The sequence below is a fragment of the Equus caballus genome, chromosome 18 (assembly GCF_041296265.1).
Source record: "Equus caballus isolate H_3958 breed thoroughbred chromosome 18, TB-T2T, whole genome shotgun sequence".
NCBI classification, from domain to species: domain Eukaryota; kingdom Metazoa; phylum Chordata; class Mammalia; order Perissodactyla; family Equidae; genus Equus; species Equus caballus.
The window spans coordinates 55,220,123-55,240,726 of NC_091701.1; the positions used below are offsets into that span (position 1 = coordinate 55,220,123).

Sequence of the window (20,604 nt, forward strand, 5' to 3'; positions counted from 1 at the left end):
AGGAAATTTAGAGATATTTAATTGACTGGCTGTTAATAATAAAAGAAAACTGCCACATTTTCTTTGATACTGTCATTCAAATACTTTGCTCATGTCCTAAAATGCCCCTCACTGGCAATCACCAAGGAACTGGATACACAAAAAATGGGTATGACTTTCAGAAAATAAAGAGATGTGCAGAAATTCAAGAAATGTCGTGTACCTGTATTTTATTTGGTACACGTGCTGAATATAAGTTTGCATTTCTGTGAAGGGGAAGACAACTTTGCGTGCTGTTCCTTGCATCCAATCTTGGGCTCCTCTCTCGTAATGGATCTCTTCAGTTAAACAGTCTGTTTTCTTTCTTGTTCCCTCATCCCTGTTAACTCATCACATCGTGTTTCTTACTAAGCATAGTATACTTGTGCATCCCAGAGCAGGGCAAGGAAGGAACCCAAAACAGACTACGTAATCAATAGCTGTAAATGCAAATCAATAACTGGAAATGCAGAAGAAATTCAGTCACAGGGAGAAAATATCTGACCAAGCATGTCAGATAAATTTAATAGATATATTCAAAATTGAAAGACTTCATGTTTTTTTATGTCTCCATTTCCGCTTGAAGCTGGCTCTAGTACTAATAAGGTTGTGGCTCGTATTACATCAAATCTGTTTGTACAAATTGAATTACATAGAACTTTTCTTAGCAATTAAATAAATAAGAAACAAAATCACAGTCAGAACGCAACATCAATCTCCTACTCCACCTGGGGCACTGCGAGGCATTTTCATAGGCTGTTTAACTTTTTACTCTATCAGGTTTTCTGTTTTAAAATTTCTTGAAAACATTATAACAGAACAGCAATACCATAAACATATATTTGTCTAAGCAATTTAGTTGAAAAAAATCAGAATAATGTGATATGGGAGGAAATATCTTTTTTAAAAAAAGAAATTTTAAAAAGAAGATACCAAAGCAGAATTGTTCTGAAATGACTTGTTGTGGGACGTGGAGAACTGGACTCACACACACAGGGGGACGTGAAGACGGGAGGCGTTTGAGGAGGGTGTGCTCTCCTGTGGGGCGTGTCTGAGCTCTGTGCCGTGAAAGACTGTGCTAAAGATGTCCAGAACACTTCGGTAGTTTTGAGCAGCTTTCTTAAAAACTTTCTAAAAGGTTGAACAAAGAGACTATTTATTCTCTTCCTTGGGTTGATATTGAAGCTAGAATACTTGAATAATAGATTTTGGACAAGTTGAGAGATGAGATTTGCTAAAAGGACTGACAATAAAGGAAACACAAATTGACTCTGGTAACAACCAAATGGAGAAAAAGAATTTATCTTCAAAATCCCACCCTTAATTTCTCATTTTCAAAAATAATAAAAAATACGATAGAGAGGAAAGGCAGTGATTCATCAGATTCCTTCACACACCGGTTTACCAATGTTTTCAATACCAGCACAGCTATGAATTGTGTGAAGAGCAAAATGAAAATGGATGTTTTCTTGGAGAACAATCCCTCTTGGAATCACCAAAAGATGCAGTCAAATGTTCATGATAACTGCGATCTAACAGAGAAAAAGAAAAATCCATAAATATAAACATAAAATTAGAAACTGTCTGCATGTAAAGATGCTTCAAGGGGATCCTAGATGATCCCTCAGAAGAGACGTGGGTGAAATTTTAAAAGAATAAATGTCCCATCCCTCTTAGTTCCATCTTGCACGTACAATACCTTTAATCAATATTTTTTAGATGAATGAAAACAAAGAAGAAAAGCAAGCCTGCTATCACGTAATATCTATTTTGTGAGAAAGAAAACACTCTAAGTCTAAATATTTGCTCTTTCAAATTTACTAAAATATGATTTAAAGTAGGTTCCCAGTAGATAACTGTGTAACTCAGGTGGGGGATTTTATGATAGCATTCTCTCTTTTGTATATGTTTGAAAATTTCCATAACACATTTAAAAAATGAAAAAGTAGATTACTTAAGGTTTAGAGAATAGATAAATTGGCATTTGCAAAACTTATGTTTAGTAATCAAAACTTGGAGATTATTGTGGAATTTCTTCTCTAGGACAGATTTGTTGGGGGAAGGGATAACACGGCCGTGTCCACTCTGTCTAGTGACAATGAAGCAAGAAGGTGGAATGGGGCAGGAAGGGAGTCAGAAGGGAGGGGCGAGCCAGCCGTTTTAAGTGTGGCTGCTATTTTAATACTACAAGACTTCGTTCTTCTGATGCTTCACCACCTCATTAACCTATGTGTCATTCTGAAGTATTTTGCCATGCTCTGATGATTAGAGACTTGCTCGCTAACAACACAACATTTTAAATGCAAGCTCTTCCCTGGAGTCGTGGTGAATTAATTTTCAATTAGTTTTCATTAATGAACTTCATTTTTATGGGTCTAATTGCTGTCCCAGCTTCAGGAAATTCAGCAAGTACTTTGGTGGGGTGGGAGGTGGGCAGCTATATTGGGGTCAGGAACATCCTAAGCCCTTTTCAGAACACCTTCCTTCAATCATTGTCCAAAACAAACCGAAAAATGTCTAAATTATAAATCAAACACGTACCAATGGAACCCATGCATCTTTTCTGGGGTCTTCAGAGGGAAGTTTTCTTTCTAGCTGCATCTGGTGTTTATCATGTACCCCACAACCAGACTCAAGAAGGGAAAAGATCAGATTTAAGTAGAAAATGCTCTGAGCAAGTCATTCATTCTTCCTATGCCTTAGTTTCCTCTCATGAATGGATTTAGTTCAGATTGTCTAGATCCAAACGATATGAGTCTATACTAGTTGGCAAATAATCACAAATCTAGTACAGAAATACAAACTACATAATAAAACCAATATTCTTGGGTTGCTGGTGAAGGACTAGTAGCCTGAGAAACATGACCACAAACCCAAACTCCAGCAGCTTCTCAGGAAGAGTGTGACGCTCTTGTGCCAAAAGACTAAGATTTCTATGTTCTTCCCATTTCCATTTTTAAAAACTTGCAACTGAGACCAGTGAGACACGCATCACTCACAGCCTAAGACTTCGCCTTTATAAAATTTAATAAACATTTTTCTTCCTCATGTTTTTCCATGAAAAAATGAGTTTGTTGATAGCTTAATCCTTTGGCCTTTGCTCTTGAGGAGGCACACATTTTAAAGTACATTGATTTTAGAATTAGAGAAAGGAATTTAATTCCATCTTGTTACTTTGACTGGAAAATAAAGTGTTTTTCTTAGTTAATGGTGGTAATTCTTCCCTTCACAGAGAAATGATTATTTCAGTATTTTTTCAGTAGGTATTTACTGAGTGCTGATTTACTGATCTCTTCAGGATCATAATACTGAGATCTTCAGGATCATATTTTTTTTAAAAAACTAGAAGGCAGAGTCTTGTTCTGGTGAAATTATAAGTTGAGATGACAAAAGGGGAATGCATGAACCTGCAGAACAGTGACAAAGCAACAGCTGAATAAGTAAAAAATAATGCAGTAGAAATTATAAGGGGAAGTGCCCAGGGCATGTAAAACAGAGTCCATTATGATGGCCATAAACCCTAGCTGGTGTTATATTGTCTTTATTTACTTCCTTCACCAGAAGCAATTTCTCTGTGTTTCTGGTCATTTTATTGTGCCAACAAACTCAGATTTTAATTCTTTTTAAATGAGTGGCATCTTATAGACAGAAGCATTTCCTGGCATTCAGTTCTTTTCTGTAGAAAGGTTTATGAATAAAATTGAGGATCTTCTGTGATTATGTAAAGATAATGACTTTCACAAAAATCAGCAAGAAACTGGAAATGTGAAACACTTTATTATGTAAGTCCCTTTTAAAGATCTGGAACATCACTGTGCAGATGAGAATCCAATATGTAAAAATATTAAAAGAACTATAGATGATAGTACTGAATTAATATTGTACAGGAACAAAACTAACCCTCAGGAAAAATAGGTTGCCCATTAGTTAACACAATGAATTAACGACAATTTGTCAAAACAGTTAAAGATGTTTAATCTTTAATAAATGTATGTGTTTTAAATGAAATATTGTCTAACTAATTGGTTATGCACTTAAGGTCTGGAATCTGATGACGGCAAAGTAGAAAGAGCTCAAGTTTTAGCGTCGACAGACTGGAATTAATCCCACTTCTGAACAAGATCTTTGACAACTTTCTTAACTTCTCTGAATCTCAGTTTCATTATCGGTAAAGTACAAATAATAATAAATGCCAACACTATAAGGATTTTTGTAAGGATTAAATGGGATAACTCATGTAAAATGTTTTGCACATGGTAAGCACTCAATAAACTGAACTATTGCTATGATGTATACTCAGCTAAATGTTTGGAAGCAAGCAAGACCCTCTAGGAGCATAAGGGAAGTCATCTTACAAAGTCCTCTCACTAGTGGAGTCAATAAAATATTTTTATTAAAAACCACTAGTAAATTTGGAGGCATAACCAAAGAACAATTATGTGACTGCCAATACTTAGGTTGCTTGGTGGTCAGTTCAAAAAATTGATGAGATGTCAACAGTTTCCAAATTTCAACTTCTGACACAAAAATCAAGTATTTAATATTATTTTACTTCCATAATTCCACTGAAACACCAGATTATTGGGTTCCGCCTTTTGTCCTAAGCTATCTTAAGTTAAAATCAACGAGAACACACATGTCCTGTGTCATCCCATGAATAAAACATAAGTGGATACGTGTGGTTTTATTAGGTCGGCTGGGAAAATACACTCCCCCGCAGCCCTGCACCTGTTTCCTCCGTATTCCGAGATGGGAAACGTCAACTCCCGCAAAAGAACCACCTTGAAACCGCCTCTAACTGCATTTCCCTAAACTCAACATAACAGTGCCTTTTTTTTTTTTTTTAACATAATCATGTTTTTCCAAAATATTGAAGGGTGTTTTCGGGATTCTCTAATCCTAGTCATAATGTTCTTGTAAGATGGATGATTTTTATTACTTTAGTCTTTTTTTAGACAAAGTCATGCTATAGTAGCTGAAAGTCAAGTAGTATGACCAGAAAAAAGCAATGAGAAAGAATTGAGTTAAATTATAATTCTGACTCTGCAAGATACTTTTTAAAATAAGCCATTTTACCTGTGGTAAAACAGGATGTTTTTGCCCCCATTCTAGCCCAATAAAATGTCAATTTTTTCTTTTTATTTTTTGAGAAACAATAATACGTGTACATAGTTTCAAAAATTGAAAAGTTCAAAACGATATGCTCCCCTCACTGATCTCCCAATTGAACATGGTTCTTAAATTGGGGGCACTATTCAGTCACAGGCATTATAAATGTAATTTTACATTGATTTCCCCAATACCAAGACAAATAGATAGATGATAGATAGATAAATAAACTTTTACTTCTGACTTAATATATGTAGTATGTATTTTTATATTATATTTAATATTATAATATTTGTTAATAATGTAGTATGTTAAATCAGAAGTACATGAACAAATAGGACATAAATTACTGCAAGTCTTGTGATTTTTAGGTTTAAAGGAAATATCCAGCACAGAAGAGACTATTGTATTATAAAAAAGACCCTTAAGAAAAGGTCTGAAAACCATTTCACTTACGTTACCATTTACATGAACTCAAAAGGAGAATTAAACCAAATACCATAAGCTACTATCTAGTCGGACCCAAAAACCAGAACTCTTTGCAGTCACAGACAGCAACAATTTATTTCCCTATAGACAGGCCTGTGACTCTGCAAGATGCAGGTGCCTTCTGAAGCACAAAGCAGGACGATTATGTTTGACTTAGTCTTAATGTTGAAGTGATCTTAGTATATTCTATTTCCCTCAAATGTATGATCCAGAACTAAAAGTTTCACGTTTGGCAATTTTTTGTTACCCCTTAACTATGTAATATTTCTTTATCATTAAATTCTTTAAAGAGACGAGTTTCCTTTAAGTTTAACTTGGAAATAAGAGGACCTATGGAGAGAAGAGAAGGAAGGACAATCCTTGCCGAGATGGCATTGAGTAAGACCTGTTTGTCCTCATTCCTGAGTGCATTGGTAGTAATACTGCCTTAAAGGATACTAAGCAATTTCATCATTTTTTTGGTTTTCCTTAATACATATAAATCAAACATTCAGATGTTTTCTTGATAGATTTTGATTCTTTAAGCAAAATCTCTTAAATGCATATAAATGTATTTCAAATGGTTGAAGTGCAGCTATTTAAATATTTTATAGAAGGAAAAATACTTTCAGTAAATACAAGTAATTGTGTTGATATCATAGATGTACATTGAACATTTATGGTACTCAGTTCTGTAAGTTAATTTAATATTGTTTGCTGTTTTTTTACATAATTTAATTTCTTCAGAAAATTACCTCTATTTTTTACATTTATTTAGTAATTATGCATTGTATGTGGTTAGAATAACCACCTTAAAACCTCTCTCCCTGAATATAAATTGGAAGGTAAATTATTAACACAGAAAACTGTTTTTAGAGGTTCCTATTGAAAATTTTAAGAATATTTTGTGTATGCTTTGCTTTGAATTTTAAAAATATTTTGAGCATACTAAATTGTTTCATTATTAACTATTAATTTTTTTATATTTATATACGTTAACATTAGAATATTTCTGTTTTGACAGAGGGAAATCAAAGGCAGCAAGGAAATGCACAATTAAACCAGAAAGATACTGTGTCATCCAACACTCAGACACCACAGGGTGTGTTAAGAGAGCCATTAAAATAGCATTCTTTTGTGTTATGGTGACATATGGTAGGCTTCCAAAATTAACAGAGTATCTTGCTGCCTACTGGCTTGTATCACAGTCTTAATAGTTTGTTGTGGTTTTTTTCAGAGGGGGGTACTTAAAATATCTTCTGTGTTTTGATAAGTACTTTTGAGAGTTTATGAAGCATTCATCTCTTTTAGATACATGATTCTGGTTAGGCAAACCCTCTTCCCTCCGCTCTGCCTATCTTCCCCTCCTTGTTCTTTGGGGGTAGCTTCGCTGTTCTCTTTCTCTCAGCCAAACTGCATTTTCTTAACGATATTTTAAAAATAGACTAGGGACGATATAAACTGGTTCAGTTGTGGTGTCTGTTTCTCAGGCCTGACCTATTGGTTGTAAGTTCCCCTTGACCTTTCACATGTGCAGCTGCGTCTCCAATTTCGTTCAAGACGCGCAGAGTTCGCTCCGCCTCAGCACACCCTTGACACCTCGACGTAACGGGAGTCACTCTCACTTAACTTCAGCTTTATAAAATATTCCATTTATGCCCCAGAATGTGTTCATGATATAAATCAGATTTCAATATGATTCCAAAATATGGCATGTATTTCTAAACCATAAGGAAGAGCATAGAATCTCATCTCAAACTCCACATAGCCAGGTCACTATGTGGCACTGACTGTTTTCAAAATGAAACGAAGGTTTTCAGAGTCATATAAACTCAACCTCAACGTCCATGTATACACTTTCTAAATATTAATTAGGATACTCTGTGGCTTTGATAAACTGTAGTGAGGCCTCCTCCTCCAAACTTCTAACCACCGCCATCTGGGTCTGAAACATCCATTGGCCATTTGTTCTCCCGAGCATCAGATTTCTTTTTGAAGGTGTTATACTTAGATTCCTAAAAGAGACGGCAGTAATACTTAGTTCTGTACCCCTCACTTACCCCAAAGGAGTCAAAGGACAGTACATATTTTGAGGTCAATTACTCTGTCCCTTTGGTTTAGAAGGACCTTGGTTATGCAATCTTCAAGACACAAAAAGGAAAGTTTTCCAGCACCCAAAATTACTGACATCACATAGTGAGAGATTCCAGCCCTGCCGAATTCCTTCCTCACATGGTGTAACACGACAAAGCACAGACACGAGCTCACCAGGCAGAGGATAGCTGGAGTGTTGTTAGCTGCCCATAGCTGATTTTGTCCTCCTGGAGCCAGGGGAAAGACTCAGACATTGTATGTTTAAAAACACAGGCACTGGATTTAGACGACCTGGGTTCAAACTTCACTCATTTCTAGCTGTATGTCTTTGGGCAAGTCAATTAAGCTTAACTTTCTCCTCTATAAAATAGAGTAAATAATAGTATCTACTCCATAGGGCATCAGTGTGATAATACATAGAGTGCCGAGCACATGGTAAGCACTCAGTTAAGTGTTGGTTACTATTTCGTTCACTCATTCAACAAAAACTGAGCACCGACTGCAAAGCATTTCATGGATGGACAATCTGAGGCACAGTTATCCAAAATTACTGTTGAAATAGGACTGGGACACAGATGTCCTAATGTCAATTTTTATCTCACCAGGCCAAACTCATTTTCTTAAATGGGATATTAAAAACCTAACTGAGATTTGGGAAACAGCCAGGAGCTTGTCAAAAAATGAAACATTTTAAGAAAAGCCAATTTCTTGTTTTGGTTTTGTGAAGGGTGTAATGATTTCAAACACGTCTAAAATGTTTTCATGAGCAGAACAAAACGACACTGAGATGTAAATACGACCCACGAAAAAAAATGCCAACAGATCCTTAAGGCACACAAAAACTCATTTCGCTACTTTAGCCATGTCTTGTGCAATCTAAAAAATATGCCTTGAAAATACAAATCAAAACTACACTAAGATATCACCTTACACCCATTAGAATGACAAAAATATCTAAAACTAATAGTAACAAATGTTGGAGAGGTTGTGGAGAAAAAGGAACCCTCATACACTGCTCGTGGGAATGCAAACTGGTGCAGCCACTATTGAAAACAGTATGGAGATTCCTCAAAAAATTAAAAATAGAATTACCATACGATCCAGCCATCCCACTACTGGGTATTTATCCAAAGAGCTTGAAGTCAGCAATCCCAAAAGTCCTATGTACCCCAATGTTCACTGCAGCATTATTTACAATAGCCAAGACAGGGAAGCAACCTAAGTGCCCATCAACAGACGAATGGATAAAGAAGATGTGGTACATATATACAATGGAATACTACTCAGCTGCAAAACAGAACAAAATCATTCCATTTGCAATAACATGGATGGATCTTGAGGGAATTATGTTAAGTGAAATAAGCCAGGTGGAGAAGGATAATCTGTGTATGACTCCACTCATATGAGGAATTGAAAAATGTGGACTAAGAACAGTTTAGTGGATACCAGGGGAAAGGTGGGGTGGGGGGTGGGCACAAAGGGTGAAGTGGTGCACCTGCAACACGAATGACAAACAGTAATGTACAACTGAAATTTCACAAGATTGTAACCTATCGTTAACTCAATAAAAAAAAATATGCCTTGATGTCAAGGCCTGGGATTTTTATTTCTTTAATTGTACATATTGTCTTTATTTCTTCATATAATAAGACAAATTTTATTCATACTATATATAATATAGGAAATAATCAGTAAGCACAAACAACGGGTGAGGGACAGGAAGAGAAAAGATGGATGGATGATTTATTTTCTCAAATGAGTGCTTGCTCTGAGATCGCCTGACAATGTGGGGCTATTATACTAAATGGAGTAGCCCATATCCACCCTACCAAATGTTGATGATGTTGGATGCCCTATGGAACCCATATTACCTAAATCTTTCATTTCCACATTACTACTACTGAATTGAAAATTTCAGGCTCTGTAAACCCAGAATAACTAAAGAATGGATAAAAGACTGTAAAGACAAATTAAATATAAATTTATTCACATATTCTAACAGGCATCTGAACACATGATACTTTGGTTGTTTCTGCACAACAATGCAAAATAAGTTTATGATAAAAAGTGATAACATCCATAACTAGTTCGTGTGGTCACTAAAACACTTCAGTGTTTACTCAGGACCAAACTAACAATGAGACTTTTTCCCACTGAAAGCATAGAAAACAATTATGTTAAGGTCAACTGAATAATTTTACCAAATTAAATTAATGTTCTATGAGTGGATCTTCCAAACATCCTTAACCAGAATGCTGAGGTTTGATGGGATAGAGAAGACTCACATTTTACGACATGAATATTTCCAAGTGTTGATAGTTGATTTTTCCTAAATCCCTCTAATTGAAAACTGTACCGAAATTATATATGAAAATAAATTTTGAAACAGCCAGGAGTCAAAATGCACGTTTTGAATGATAGCAGTTCTACTGACTTATAATCATTTCTTTAGCCCCTATAAAAAACCTCTTTATAGTCTCAGTTCCATATTGTGCATTTCTGATGCAGATAATTTATTACAAGAAAAGCAAGATAGTCCTGGTCTGTGTAAGTGCATTCAAAATATGCTCTGCTGTGAGATACAACCTTGATAGTAAAAGAAAGTGGGAATGAATATTATTACAAATGACAAGACTTTTTACACAAAACTGGCATTTGACAGTGTCATTTACAATAACAGTGCATCTTTTAATCCATGTAATTCCTGGAATACCTTATCTGTTTTACATGGTACTTATCAGTTTTGGGTCACATTGTAACATAGCTCTGAGCTTAATACTCACTTTTATGTTACCCCTCCCCTGGTACAATAGCAGTTTTGAAGCTGATCAAAGTAAGATTTCTCCTTACTGAATACGAGCTGAGATTAATCCAGGCGTTCATTTCACACATTTTTATAGAGTGCCTATTACGTGCTAGCTAGGGATCTGTGCTGAGAAAAATTCATGGTCCCTGCTCTCATATAGCTTAGAGTCTAGTGAGGAACCAGATTTTTTACAAATAATCACACAAATAAGTGTGTAATTTAAAGGTGATAAGCGTTATGAAGAAAAACTATGGGATACCATGAGCTAAAACAGGAAGACTCCAGTTTGAGAGAAGAGGGAAAGCCTCTTTGCAAACCTGACATTTAAGGTGAAAATTAAAGAAAGACCACGAGTTGTCTAAGCAATCTGTGGAGCAATAGGGTAGATCTTATGATCGCTGCCCTCCAGACCCCTCACCCCCACCCCACAACATCCCTTACGCACACAGTACATAGCCACAGGTTTAGGCTATTATAGAGCCCGCCTTCATCCCAAGGATTGGGCCCCTGATTGGTCCAGTCAAATCTCTTTGTCACAGTGGTTGGTTCAGAGATGGTCTGACGTAAGACAATCGATACACGACAGACTTCAAGTCTACGTATTTGGTTCACAGGGGGCATGTGACCCAAGCTGGATTAATCGGAAAGAAAGTCAGGCATTTGTTTGAAGGTGGAAGGGAAACAGCTGCTTTCTCGTCCTTGTTGTGAACAAGGACATGTATCCTGGGAGCTAACGACAGTCAACTGTCTACCAAGAGAAAAGCCAGCTTGAAATAAAGCCAACATACAGGAGAAGGAAGAACCAAGATAACTGGTTGATCACAGGGAAACAGAACCCTGACGGTATTATGAATTGAAAGTTAAATCAACCCCTAGTCCATCCAACTTGGCTTTTTTGCTCATGACTACCAAAAGCATTCTGTTACAGGCAAAGAGGATTCTTGGAAGAGGATATAGCCTATGTGAAAACCCTAAAGAAGGAAAGAATGTGATACAATGTTAGATACTTCTTGTTTTCAACATAGTTCCGTTCCTTTGTGCCCTAAGGACACTAAGCTCCTGGTCAACTCCAAAGCTGTGCTCATACTGTTCTCTCTGCCTCTGGTATTTTTTCCACCTGCAATCTACCTATCAAATCCTACCCATCCTTCAAAGTCCTGTTTAAGTACTTCCTCTTTCCCCACAAAGTCTTCTCTAACCATTCCTACCCATAATGGTAGCCCTTCTCCCTCCTGATCCTAGCCAACTTTTTTCCAATTTCAACATCAGCATCTACTGTGTCACTCAACCTCCCCCTCCAATCAGTTCTCGTTTGCACCTGCACTTTTGCACCTGCATGCTTTCGCCCAGCATTCTTCACATTTCCTCAACCTGGAAAGAACTTCCTCTTACACCATCTATTAAAATCTTACATCCTCTTCAAATATCTATCATGCCACCTCTCTTGGAAAGCCTTCTCTAATCACCAGTAGGACATGAACATGTGTCTCTCTCCTACTAGACTGTTTTGTCTTGAAGACAGGGACCATCTTTTATTTAACTCTGAGTTCCCAGTACATTACTATAACAGACTAGACACTAGAGACAAATGCTTATTGAATGAATAAGTGGATGAATGGATGGATGGATGAATAGGTGGACAGATTCCTGTAAATACATATATATATTTATATGTATGGAAGTTCTTAGAAAAAGGAATCATTTCTAATTTTTTTAATCCTCTCAGTACATAGCAGTATACACACACATATTGTAGGAACTAAATATGAATATTTATCAAATGAAAAAAACTTACACATGAGATGCTAGAATTTAAAATAATCAGAAGTGTGAGAATTTAAGCAAATTTGTGTTTGAAGTTTTCTTTTTTAAAAAAAACTGGAAGCTATAGAATGTCATTTAGCCACTTTTCATTTAATGCCAAAGTTAAGCACATTCTTTGCTTATAACATAAATCATCAGAGCCATTACTAAAGTCACTGATGTACAAGGATAAGAAACTAATAGAAACCAGAAGTGCTGTTTATGTGGTTAAGCACTAAATTTTAGTGACTTGTATTTAAATGGCAAATAGCTTCAGCTGTAAATACTGGACTGAAAGAACTAAAGACTAATGTTTACTTCCTTCCATGAACTGCTTTTTTGAAATGGCAAATACATTTTTAAAATGAGAATGTCTTTCAATGGACCAAACTGGAAACTTATTTGCTTTATCATTTTCCTTACAATAAGTAGCCTCAGATTTTTAAGTTATGTTAAAAATTTTTAGTTTTAGATTGGCACCTGAGCTAACATCTGTTGCCAATCTTTTTACTTATTTTCTCCTTCTTCTTCTTCTCCCCAAAGCCCCCCAGTGCATAGTTGTATATTCTAGTCGTAGGTCCTTCTGGTTGTGCAATATGGGACACCGCCTCAGCATGGCCTGATGAGCGGTGCCATGTACGTACCCAGGATCTGAAGTGGCAAAACCCTGGGTCACCGAAGTGGAGTGCACAAACTTAACCACTCGGCCATGGGGGCAGCCCCAGGTTAAGATTTTTGGTGCCACACATACAATGTTTGCTGGGAATATAATTGGTACAGATTTTTTGAGTGACAATTTGACATTATCTATCAAAATGTAACACGCGCATAAGCTTTGACCCATTGAATTCACTTTTAGGAACCCATCCCAAATAAAAACTCACAGAACACAAAGAAATATGTACAAAAAATGTTTGATGCAATATTATTATTGGTTGGAGATGACTTAACTAGCCATCAGTATGGGAATGATTATATAAACGGAAGTATTTTTATGCTATATAATACTCTACTGCTGCTAACAAGAATGAGTGGATCTGTACGTGTTAATATGGAAGAATGTCAGTGATAAATTACTGCAGACGCTGGATGGTGAGTACTTACTCTTTTCTCAATGTGTTTGAATATTTGAAAATTTCCATGATACAAAGAGTTTTTTAAATATCATCTGGACTTCCACTTCTGTTTAAGATATAGAAAGCTTCAAGAGAACATTGCTCCCATCCCAAGAATAAGAAAAAGCCTGATAATCTATAAAGTCATAGTTTTTCTTAAATCCATTAGAGAGTTGAGTACACAAGGCACTAAATGAACTAAATTCCAAAGAGTGGCAAACCCCTCCGAGGGAAAAAGTGAACACATGAATTGCCTTTGGAATGGCATGGAAGGAAGGAATGGCCACCATTAAGGTAGGTAAGAAGAAAACAGCTGACCTTCTTTTTCAGTTATCTTATTGAAGTCATATTGGTTATAACACTGTGTGCTTTCAAGCGTACATTATTATATATCAGTTTCTATTTAAAATGCATCTTGCTCATCCCCAGTAGTCTAGTTTTTATCCGTCACCACACATATGCGCCCCTTTACCTCTTTTGCCCTCCCTCCCATCCCCCTCACCTCTGGTAACCACTAATCTGTTCTCCTTATCCGTGTGTTTCTTTATCTTCCACATGTGAGTGAAATTGTGTAGTGTTTGTCTTTCTCTGTCTCGCTTATTTCACTTGACATAATACCCTCAAGGTCCATCCATGTTGTTGCAAATGGCACAATTTTATCTTTTTTTAATGGCTGAGTAGTATTCCATCGTATATATATACCACATCTTCTCTAACCTTCATCAATTGATGGGCACTTGGGTTGCTTCCACATCTTGGCTATTGTGAATACTGCTGCAATGAACATAGGAGTGCAAAAATCTCTTTGTATTGTTGATTTCACGGAAAACAGCTAAATTTTTAACAAATACTTAAAGGCTGAATGTGGACCAGTGTATCAGTTTAGAATAAATGGGAACCCTAGGCTTCTACAAGGAACATGGACTTGTTCCTAAGCTCTTATCCACCAGGTGATCATAGGCAAGATTGGAGGAAGACCAGGAGACAGAAGAGAGTCCCCATTGGGAGCTCAGCCATGCAGGTGGTGATCCACTCCCATTGGGGGAGAGTTAGGAAACATAACCCACTTCCCCAAACCTTCTCTCCTACAAAGCAAAAGCTCTGAGCAGCTAAGGGGCAGGAGGAGGGTGGCAAAGCCTCTCCTGCAGGGATCCAGGCAAAGAGCCACTGCTCCTGGAGAAAGGGTAGAAATGAAAGCCCCTCACCCTGGAAGAGAGCTATGAAAACCTGTTGGGCCTGGGATCTTGCAATGATGCAAGACAGGGGTCCTCTCTGGGTCGGGGAGGAAAAGGAAATTCTCATCTGCTCAAGACTCAGTACAGGTGTCCTTGAGATCCACCCATAACTTGCATACTTTTTAAAGAACAAACTTAGTTAAATTACTAAAGTTATCTCTTCTATTAAGGGTCACTTTTCTCTATATGAAGAAGTCAGATAGTAGTGGAGAATTTCACAGGTAGTCAGAAACAGCTAGTGAGTGATCCTCCAAACCAAGCTTGAGAGGATATATTCTCTTCATTTTCAAAGAGGACCAAAAAACTGACGATGATTATGTTCTAGGGTTGAGAGGACTAATGTCTGATAAGAATCCTTTCCAAACACTGTTCTCCTGTAAATATGGCGTCCTGGCTTGTTGAAGGCAGCTTGATGTAGGAAAAACATAAGCTTTTGTCTCTCTCAGGCCTTGAGCTGTGGGATCACACACACAATGCTGAGCACCATTTCCCTCATTTGTAAAACAGGAGGGAGGGGCAAGTAATGCTTCCTCTTCTGGTTGCCTATGAAAATCAACTCGGCTCAATATGCAAACAACCGGCCCTGTGCTCGGCACACGTGAAAGACACGCACTGCAATTGTTTGGTGCCCTCACTTCTTACCACCTCCCCCCCACTACCCTATTTCTGCATATTTTGTTTCATGGATTTAGCCACCAGTTTGCAAATCTTGTTGCTATGCACCACTCTTAGATTATGACTTTGACCCAGAAAACCATATTCCTCATTCCCTTGCACCTGGCTGACCTGTGAACTGCTCTGTTTCTTATCTTCTTGCCCTTCTGCCTCAATGCTCCAAGACATTTCTTCAGCTCTCATCATAACTGTGTGTATGTGTTTACTGATGCTATTTTTTAATCCTATTATAATAATTGCCTTTAAGCTGAAGTTATTTCTCTGTCCCAGTAAATAAATGACACATGGGAATATTTCTAGGCAGCAAATTGTCCTGTGCTTAGACATTTTCTACATCCTAATTCTTGATCAATTCATCTTCCTTCTTAAAACAATACTGTGTCCAAGCAGGAGGAGAAGTTAGAGGCCATCCAGCTCATCCCCCAAGAGAGGCCAGTCAGCCAGCTAATGGCAGAGTCCAGATTGAAACCCAGGCCTCCTGCCTCACTCTGTCATTATAAAGCAGATCAGCTAAGTGATTTTAAAACTCAAGTAACTGTGCTCATCTCTATATCATAATTAAAAATCTCTAAAATGTTTAAAAATGCCATGGGGAGGGTTTTGATGGCTGAAAGCACTTCAAGACCTCAGGAGAAAAGAAACTGTATTAATCCAAAGTTGTAGCCCCATTCTTCATTATTATTACTGTTATTCAAACAATTGAATTGCTTTAGTTAATTTTAATACCATACTCTGGTAGAGTAAAGATGGCCACGAATTTTTTGCTACCCCTCCCATAGAATATGGGCTGACCTCAGTAACTTGCATGACCTGTAAAATACAGCAGATTGAGGTCCTGGGACTTCTGAAGCCAAGTCATAAGAAGTCTTGCAACTTCCACCTGGGTCTCTTGGAATCTTCTATCTGAACACCGTGAGCTGTCTTGTAAGAAGTCCAAATATACAACTTAACAACAACAAAATAATCCAATTTAGAAATGGGCAATGGACTTGAATAAACATTTCTCCAAAGAAGATATGCAAATGGCCAATAAGCACATCAAAAATACTCAGTATCACTAGTCATTAGGAAAATGCCTATCAAAACCACAATGAGTCTCCACTTCACACCCACTAGAATAATTATTATCAAGAAAACAAAATAAAATATGTTGGTGAAATGTGTAGAAATTGGAATGCCCACGCGTTGCTGGTAGGAATGTAAAATTGGTGCAGCCACTATGGAAAACCATTTGGTGGTTCCTCAAAAAGTTAAACATAGAATTATCATAGGATCCAGCAATTCCACTTCCAGGTATACATCCAAAGGAATTGAAAGCAGGGACTTGAACAGATATTTGTATATTCATGTTTGTGGCAGCATTATTCACAATAACCAAAAGATGGAAACAACACAAGTGTCCATCAACAGATGAACACATAAACAAAATGTGGTGTGCATACAATGGAATATCATTCAGCCATAAAAAGGAATGAGGTTCTGACACTTGCTACAACATGGAGGAACCTTGAAGACATCATGCTAAGTGAACCGAGCCAGACACAAAAGGAAGAATATTGTAGCATTCGACTTATAGGATGTATCTAGAATAGACAAATTCATAGAGGCAGAAAGTAGATTTAAGGTTATCGGGAGCTGGGGGCAAGGGATAACGGGGAGGTACTGCTTAAAGGGTACAGGGTTTCTGTTTGAGGCAATGAAAAAATTTTGCAAATAGACAGATGATTGTACTACATTGTGAACGTACTTACTGCTACTGAACTGAAACTTGAAAATGGTAAATTTTATGTTATGTATATTTTACCACAAGAAAAAATTTGCAAACTCTGTCATATACTAACAAGGAGAAGAAGGAGGAGGAGGAGGAAGATGGAGAGGGGAAATGAAGGGGAAAGAAAGAGGAGGGGAAGGAGTCCGAGTCCTAATACCTCGAGACCATCACTGGAGAGGCCACACGGAGGTTGACAGACTCAGCTAATCCTGACTTTCCACCCACCCCTGCAGGAGCGGACACATAAGCGAAGCTGTCTTAGGGCCTCCAGAACAGCCTCACCTCCAGCTGCTTACCTCTGAGTGACCTCAAGCAATGTCTGAGGAAGACACTGGAACTGAGGAATTACCCATCTGAGCCCTGTCCTGCTCCTCAAAATCACAGACATGATAAAATAGTTGCTGTTTTAAGCTGCCAGGTTTCAAGATAATTTGCCACACAGCCATAGATAACCAGAGCCTACTCCCCCTCCTTTCGTAAGTGGGCTGATCCGATGGTTCCTAAGGCAGAACTGGCAGAGTGGTTTCGGTCAAAATACCACTCCGTCAAGTTTTAGGAGGTTTGAAGAAGTGTTTGGATGGTGTACGACACCGGTTCCCTTCGCCTTGGGCAGAGGCAACAGCAATCTGCCTTAAACATTACATCCTAGGTTACTGGTAAACATCCTCTCCAGACAAAGGCCAATTCAGTCATAAATTAAAAAGTTTACAGACTGCATTTTATTTTCTTTCAAAATGAAGTTATTTTTATTAAGTCCCATGGGGGAGTGGAAAGTCATAAAAAGTAAGATCATTCCCTTTACTAAAATGACAGTGAGGAAAGTGATATGTTTTTCCACACAAAAATATTACTATTTGGTGATATTTGAGAAGCAGAATTATGAAAGCTGCTTTCTAGTCTTTTGTCCTAAAATTGGAAAGCAAGCAGGCTTCGCTGTGCCTGTGAACTGCGGGCTGCTCCTCAGTGCCCCAGCGGAGAGGAATGTCTCTGTCTGAGGCAAAAATGCACAGTATGAGTCATATACTATGAACAGTGTGTTAGACGTCAGGAGACCTGAGTCTTTTGTTCATTTCCACCCAACACGTAACCTGGGCAAGACACGTGACTTCTCTGGAAGTCAGTTTCCTCATTCACAGAAGGGAAATACTTCAGCTGCACACTGGAACCAGCAAACTAAGATATGATTCTAAAATCTTGATGCCCAGGCTGCACCCCAGGCCAATTACATGAGAATCTTTGTGGATAAAGATCTCAGGATTTTTTTTAAACTCCCTAATATTTTCCAATATAAAATCAAGGTTGTGGGACTGGCCCCGTGGCCGAATGGTTGAGTTCGTGCGCTCCACTTCCGTGGCCCCGGGTTTGGCGGGTTCGGATCCTGGGCACGGACATGGCGTCGTTCATCAGGCCATGCTGAGGTGGCATCCCACATGCCACAACTGGAAGGACCCACAGCTGAAAGATACAACTATGTGCCAGGGGGCTTTGGAAAGAAAAAGGAAAAATAAAATCTCAAAAAAAAAAATCAAGGTTGAGAACCATTGAAATGGAGGACTGAGGCATGGAGGAATCTTTAAAGTTTCCATCCAGCTCTAAAAATTGTATAACCCCGCTATTTTATCAGTGCACCGGAAGAAGTGGTCCTCTTTTCATGCCTAGTGGCAGCCATGGCTCTTGGTCCCAAGAAGCATCTGAAGTATGTAGCAGCTCCAAAGCATTGGATTCTGGATAAACAGCCCAGCGTGTTTGCTCCTTGTCCATCTACCGGTGCCCACAAGCTGAGAGAATGTCTCTTCCTCATCATTTTCCTAAGGAACAGACTTAAGCATGCCCTAACAGGAGATGAAGTAAAAAATATCTGCATGCAGTGGTTCATTAAGATTGGCAAGGTCCCAACTGATATAACCTACCCTGCTGGTTTCATGGATGTCGTCAGCATTGACAAGCCTGTAGAGAACTTCCAGGTGGTCTATGACAGTGAGGGTGGCCTTGCTGTTCATAGTATCACACCCAAGGAGGCCAAGGTATTGTACAAGTTGCACAAAGTGAGAAAGATCTTTGTAGGCGTGAAAGGAATTCTTCATCTGGTGACCCATGATGCTCACACCATCCACTACCCTGATTGCCTCATCGACGTGAACACCACCATCCAGACTGATTTGGAGACTGGAAAGATCACCAGCTTCACAAAGTCCGACAGTGCTAACCTGTGTATGGTGACCAGAGGTGCTAACCTGGGAGGAACGAGTGTGGTCACCAACAGAGACAGACAACCTGGTTCTTTTGATGTGGTTCACGTGCAAGATTCCAGTGGCAACAGCTTTCCCACCTGATTCTGCAACATTTTTGTTATTTGCAAATGCAACAAAACACGGATTTCTCTTCCGCAAAGAAAAGATATCCACCTCATCATTGCTGAAGAGAGACAGGAGACTGGCGGCCAAACAGAGCAGTGGGTGGAACGGTCTCTAGGTGACATGATTGGAAGAGTCTTTGTGTTTAATTAAAGATAATATGACGTAAATAAACAAATATGGTATAATCTGATACTCAAAAATGTTATTCATTCAATAAATATTTATCATGTGCTTAGGTTCCAGCCATTCTGCTTGACCCTAGAGATACCAAGAGGGGTTCAGTATTATACATAGAGGGAGCGGTGGGGAGAGATCAAAAATACAGACAGTATTCGGTCTCAGCTCAAGGGAAGACGTGGAGCAGTCAGTTCTCTTTGGAGTAGGGGAAAGAGATTCAAAGAGGAAACAGCTTGAACCAAGTCTTCAACACTGATTTGGCTCTAAATAGATGTTAGGAGCAGATGGTGGAGGGTGAAGGAAGGGCATCTCCATTTGCCTAGCATCCTAGTGTCCAATTTACACATAAAGTTGTTGGCATAATTAAGTGGGAAACTCTGTTTTTGTTAATTCTATGATACCAGTAAAACACTTTCCTAAAAGGGCTTGGCTTATGAAGAAAGAAATGGCTCAAAGGCAGTATGATAATACAACTAATAATGATAGCCAACATTTATGAGGTGCAACCACGGGCCAGCACTCTGCTAAGCACATGATATTCATGAGTTTTGTGACTGCTGGTTACACAAGCAAGCTGCCTCAGAATACTCAAGGACTATTATGTGGATTTCCTCTGTGTGGTCCTGGGCTAGAACTAGGATCAATGGCTGGAAGCCATAGAAAGACAGACTTTAACTCACCTAAGGGAACAGCTACCAAATAGGTTATACTAAGATGGACCGAATGACCTCTGAACAAAGTAAGTTTTCCACTTCTTTTTTGCAATTTTTTTTTTGGTGAGGAAGATTGGCCCTGAGCTAACATCTGTTGTCAGTCTTCCTCCTTTTTTGCTTGAGGAAGATTGTTGCTACACTCATATCTGTGCCAATCTTTCTCTATTTTGTATGTGGGGTGCTGCCACAGCATGGCTTGATGAGCAGTGTGTGGATCCACACCCAGGATCTGAACCTGCAAACCCCAGGCCACCAAAGTGGAG

At 38.3% G+C, this 20,604-nt stretch overlaps 1 protein-coding gene across 1 annotated transcript; it reads left to right on the forward strand.

The window, feature by feature from the left end:
• Positions 1–11,105: 11,105 nt before the first annotated feature.
• Positions 11,106–19,633, forward strand: LOC138918670 (small ribosomal subunit protein eS4, X isoform-like). The gene is made up of 4 exons (XM_070241269.1): positions 11,106–11,338; positions 13,158–13,390; positions 13,490–13,707; positions 17,328–19,633. Exon 4 carries the CDS (start codon positions 18,762–18,764, stop codon positions 19,425–19,427), a length of 666 nt encoding a protein of 221 aa, XP_070097370.1. The 5' UTR covers positions 11,106–11,338; positions 13,158–13,390; positions 13,490–13,707; positions 17,328–18,761; the 3' UTR covers positions 19,428–19,633.
• Positions 19,634–20,604: the final 971 nt, after the last annotated feature.